The 5,243-nt window shown below is 49.2% G+C and overlaps 1 protein-coding gene across 1 annotated transcript; it reads left to right on the plus strand.

Annotated features, from left to right (window-relative positions):
* Positions 1–1,855: 1,855 nt before the first annotated feature.
* LOC308044014 (olfactory receptor 14J1-like) lies at positions 1,856–2,754 on the plus strand (the record flags this gene model as incomplete). Its single annotated transcript, XM_080350456.1, has 1 exon — positions 1,856–2,754. One exon carries the CDS (start codon positions 1,856–1,858, stop codon positions 2,450–2,452), a length of 597 nt encoding a protein of 198 aa, XP_080206582.1. The 3' UTR covers positions 2,453–2,754.
* Positions 2,755–5,243: the final 2,489 nt, after the last annotated feature.

Raw genomic sequence — 5,243 nt, forward strand, 5'->3', positions numbered from 1 at the left:
AAGTACCAAATTCCAAGAGGTCACTTTGTGGGAATATCATACCGAGCCTTAATGAAACCACAGGATATATTATTTCCCCAAATGGAACAAAATGGATATGTTCCAGGACGGGACTTACTCCATGTGTGTCTTTAAAAGTGTTAAACAGTTCCCGAGAGTATTGCATGTCAGTTGTCATTATTCCAAAGATATTATATCATTCAGAAGATGTGATGAATGATATTTGGGATACAGGGCTCCATCGGATCAAGAGAGAACCCATTACAGCTATTACCATAGCCACGTTGCTAGGGTTAGGGGCAACCGGAGCAGGAACAGGAATAGCTTCACTCGTACAACAGAATCAAGGATTCAATTCCTTGAAGGCTGTGATAGATGAGGACTTAGAGAGAACTGAAAACTCCATAACCGCCTTAGACAGATCTCTAACCTCACTATCTGAAGTGGTGTTACAAAATAGAAGAGGAATGGATCTCCTTTTCTTACAAAAAGGGGGGCTATGTGCAGCCTTAAAGGAAGAGTGTTGTTTTTATGCAGATCACACAGGAGTAGTCCGAGATTCGATGGCAAAATTAAGGGAAAAACTGGAACAGAGAAGAAAGGAAAGAGAAGCTGCCCAAGGATGGTATGAATCTTGGGTTAGGCAATTCCCGTGGCTAACTACATTGCTATGGACAATAGCTGGACCCTTAATAATATTATTACTTACCCTAACCTTTGGAGCCTGTATCCTAAATCGACATATTGGACTAATTAAAAGCTGTGTAGAGCAGGTACACCTTATGCTGCTACAGAAACATGGTACTGATGAAGAAGCCGAAATAACCTTACTAGCCCGAGAAGCGGTAACTCGATTTGATCAACAAATAAATGGGTAAAAGGAAAGGGTGGAATTGTAATAAGTAATGGTCAAAATTGTTATTGTTGAACAAATCGAGTAGAACTCAATTATATTATGCATATTGTTGTAAGCAGTAACTGCGCTTGTGCAAGTTTGATTATGTTTTGTAGAAATTTGTAGTGGCAGTTAAACCAAGGCCTGAATGCTTGGATAAGGCTGCAAGGTCAAATAGGACAAGCACCCCGTCAGTGACTCAGCTTCTCAAAGCCAGAAAACCAGCGGTGTCCGGTTTCTCAAAAGGCAACATCTTCCACAGCAACATCTTCCACAGCAATATCTTCCACAGCAACTTCTTCCACAGCAACATCTTCCACCAATCTGAGAGCTGCTGGATGCCCGCGAACAGCATCAACCAATGCGTGAACACGTGTATAACTTATATAAGCACCTACGAAGAGTAGAGTGTGTGCCTGTTGGCGGAACCGAGTTCCCTCGGTCACCCAGCGCCGTTTTGCCTAATTACCGCTTGCTTTAAATTCGCTAGCTTAATAAAATTAATTGATTGGCTCAAAAACTCATCTTCATTTATAACAATTTCCTCAGAGAATTCTCCCCTAACTTGTCACTGTCTTTCCTCCTTGCACAGGTCCTCATGCCCACAGGCAGCCGATGTCCAACAGCAGCTCCATCACCCAGTTCCATCTGCTGCCATTCACAGACACACAGGAGCTGCAGCTCTTGCACTTCTGGCTCTTCCTGGGCATCTACCTGGCTGCACTCCTGGGCAACGGCCTCATCAGCACCACCATAGCCTGAGACCAGCCCCTGCACACCCCCATATACTTCTTCCTGCTCACCCTCGCCCTCCTTGACCTGGGCTCCTTCTCCATCACTGTCCCCAAGTCCATGGCCAGCTCTCTGTGGGATACCAGGGCCATATCATACTCAGGTTGTGCTGCACAGCTCTTTTCATTTGCATTCTTGATAGTAGCAGAATATTGTATGCTCACAGTCATGTCTTACAACCGCTACGTTGCCATCTGCAAACCCCTGCACTATGGGACCCTCCTGGGCAGCAGAGCTTGTGTCCACATGGCAGCAGCTGCTTGGGCCACTGGGTTTCTCAATGCTCTGCTGCACACGGCCAATACATTTTCACTGCCCCTGTGCAAGGGCAATGCCCTGGGCCAGTTCTTCTGTGAAATCCCCCAGATCCTCAAGCTCTCCTGCTCACACTCTTACCTCAGGGAACCTGGACTTATTGTGTTTACTCTCTTAATAGGATTTGGCTGTTTTGTGTTCATTGTGGTGTCCTATGTGCAGATCTTGAGGGCCGTGCTGAGGATCCCCTCTGAGCAGGGACGGCACAAAGCCTTTTCCACCTGCCTCCCTCACCTGGCTGTGGTCTCTCTGTTCGTCAGCACTGCCATGTTTGCCTACCTGAAACCCTCATCCATCTCCTCCCCATCCCTGGACCTGGTGGTGTCTGTTCTGTACTCGGTGGTGCCTCCAGCAGTGAACCCCCTCATCTACAGCATGAGGAACAGGGAACTCAATGAGTCTATAAGGAAAGTGATGACTGTTCACTTTTCAAAAGCAGTAATGAAGTGAACTCCTGCTTCTGCATGTCACTTGTAATATTATGCATTACTAGTTCAACCTAGGTTCTGTACGTTGGTTTTTTTTTTTCTTTGGTTTTAGGTATTCTTTGTTGTATTAATGCTACCCACAAGCAAAATTATTTTTCATCTTGTATCTATGTCTGTATCTACATGTCTGGTGTGACCCGTTGTCTTTTTCTAAATAAGGAGCTCTACTCTCTGTGTGTACAAATGAAATAAAGGGCCCCGCACTGAGTTGTTTGCCCAGAATCCTCTCTCTGGGATCTCTGGGGCTGCAGGAGCCATGTCTGTGTGCTGAGGGGGAGTGAGCAGGAGCCACCCTGAGCTGGGTCTTCCTCCCACCCTGACCAGCATGAGCCTGCGGACTCACCCCATGGCCCTGGGCACCACAGCCCACTTGCTCTGCAGAGCAGCACCGCCAGGTCGAAGCTGTGTGGAGCATGGGAAGGGGGTGCAGGAACAGCTGGCCAGGTCAGCATAGCTCAGGTCTCTTGAGAAAGGGCTCAGTGGGGAGACGGGATATTCCAGGAGAAGAGTGGGGCACTGTATGTGTGCAGAAAAGACATGGAAAGAGAAACCCTTTGCTGCAGGTGGCAGCTTGGGGCAGGTGGCCCTGGCACTGTGGCTGCAGGACCTTCCTGAGGATCCTCTAGGCCAAATGTCTCATGCTGTCCTGGGGAGCCAGTCTGGACCTGCATCTGCAAGCTGCCTGTGCTGGAGACCCACTCAGCTTGCTGGCTGGATGAACATTCTCACTGTCCTTCATTCTCACTGGTCCCCACTGCTGTGGGACCAGTTCCAGTTCCAGTGTGGCTGCTCTGCTGGGCTCAGCTGGGGAGAGGGCAGGGGGGTGGCACAATTCAGGAGGGGGTGGGAGGGCTGAACTGGCAAATGTCCCAGAGAAGAAAATACCAGTGAAGGGCTGAAGTGTGTGAGTGTGCAGGGCTGGCACACGGCAGTGTCCTCTCCCAGCCAGGCCTCCTGGGAGAGCCCTGAAGCACCAGCAGAGCAGGGGCTGCTGTGTGCCCATGTTCATGGGACAGCCTGGGGAAACTGGCCCAGCACAGTCACCACAGACCAGCCCCTCATAACCACTTTTTCCTGCACTGGCCCTTCACCCCACCTGAGAGAGGTTGTTCATCCCTCAGCACAAGGACACTGAATGACTAAGTCAGAAGCCAATGTTTCCACTGTATGAATGAGATAGGATCATGCATTTAATGTACATAAGATGAACCCGACTCAGTACAAACACCATCAGCTGTTCCTGCAGGTTCCCTGAAGGCCTGAATGCAGCACTAGGATGTGCTGCCTTGAACTGAGGTCCCCATGTCCATTCCACATGACGTGGGACATGAAGGTGGCCATACCTATGGATCTGGACCTGCTGGATCATGGGCTGAGGCCTATTGTCTGAGGTTTAACAAGGCCAAGTGCTGGGTCCTGCACTTTGGTCACAACAACTCTATGAACGCTACAGGCTCAGGGAAGAGTGTCTGGAAAGCTGCCTGGTGGAAAGGAATCCGTGGGTATTGACTGACAGTGGCTGAACAGGAGCCAACATGTTCTCAGGTGGCCAAAAAGACCAACAGCATCCTGGCTTGTATCAGGAATGGTGTGACCAGCAGGACTAGAGAAGTGATTTTGCCGTTGCACTGAGCACTAGTGTGGCTGCACCTCAAATCCTGTGTTCAGTTTTGGGTCCCTCATCTTGAGAAGGACAGTGAGGCACTAGAGAGATTGCAGAGGAGGTGACAAAACTGTTCAGTGTCTGGAGCACAAGCGTGGTGAGGAGCGGTTGAGGGAGCTGGGGCTGTTCAGCCTGGAGAACAGGAGGCTGAGGGGAGACCTTCTCACTGTCCACAAGTGCCTGAAAGGAGGTTGGAACATGGAGGGTGTTGGTCTCTTCTCCCAAGTAGCAAGTGATAGGACAAGAGGAAATAGCCTCAAGTTGCACCAGAGGAGGTTTAGATTGGATATTAGGAAAAAAATATTTCCCAGAAAGCATTGTCAGGCATTGGAACAGGATGCCCAGGGCGGTGGGGTGGAGTCACCATCCCTGGAGGGCTTTAAAAGGGGCTTAGACGAGGTTCTCAGGGACATGGTTTAGTGTGAGAGCTGGGTTATGGTTGGACTCAATGATCCCAAGGGTCTCTTCCAATCAGAGTATTCTATGATTCTATGATTCTACCTCAGATGAAAGTCCACAAAGCCAACTCAGTTATGGATGCCGGGCACAACCCTGACATTTGTGTGTGTGACTCTGGGAACAAACCCCACTGACCCAGTGAGATTCACCTCAGTTGCCCTGTGATTCTGGATTGTGTTTTCAAAATGACAGTGCAATCGAGGAGGTCCTGGCATCCATCAAATCCATCTTCAAGAAAGGCAGGAAGGAGAATGGGGAGAATCACAGGCTGTTCAGCTTGTCTCTGTCCCTGGGAAGGCGATGGGACAAGTCCTCCTGCAGCCATCTGCAGGCACTTGAAGGACAAGAAAGAGACTTGTGAATCAAAATGGGATGGGGAGAGACAGGCATGTTGTGTGTGAAATTGTGCCAGGCCTTGGACATGGTCTCTTGTGGTGTCCTTATTGACGGATTGGTGCTGTCTGGGCTGAAGAACTGCATGCTTGGTGAGAAGTTGACTGAAACATCAAGCCCAAATATCATCTGTGATGCAGTGTCCTCTGTGCAGTTACCTGTGTCATCCACCAGTGATCAGCATTTGGGCCAAAACTGCTGAAGGTCTTTATTGTCCCTTCTGTGATGTGATGGAGAT

Source organism: Nesoenas mayeri (genome assembly GCF_963082525.1).
Source record: "Nesoenas mayeri genome assembly, chromosome: 10".
NCBI classification, from domain to species: domain Eukaryota; kingdom Metazoa; phylum Chordata; class Aves; order Columbiformes; family Columbidae; genus Nesoenas; species Nesoenas mayeri.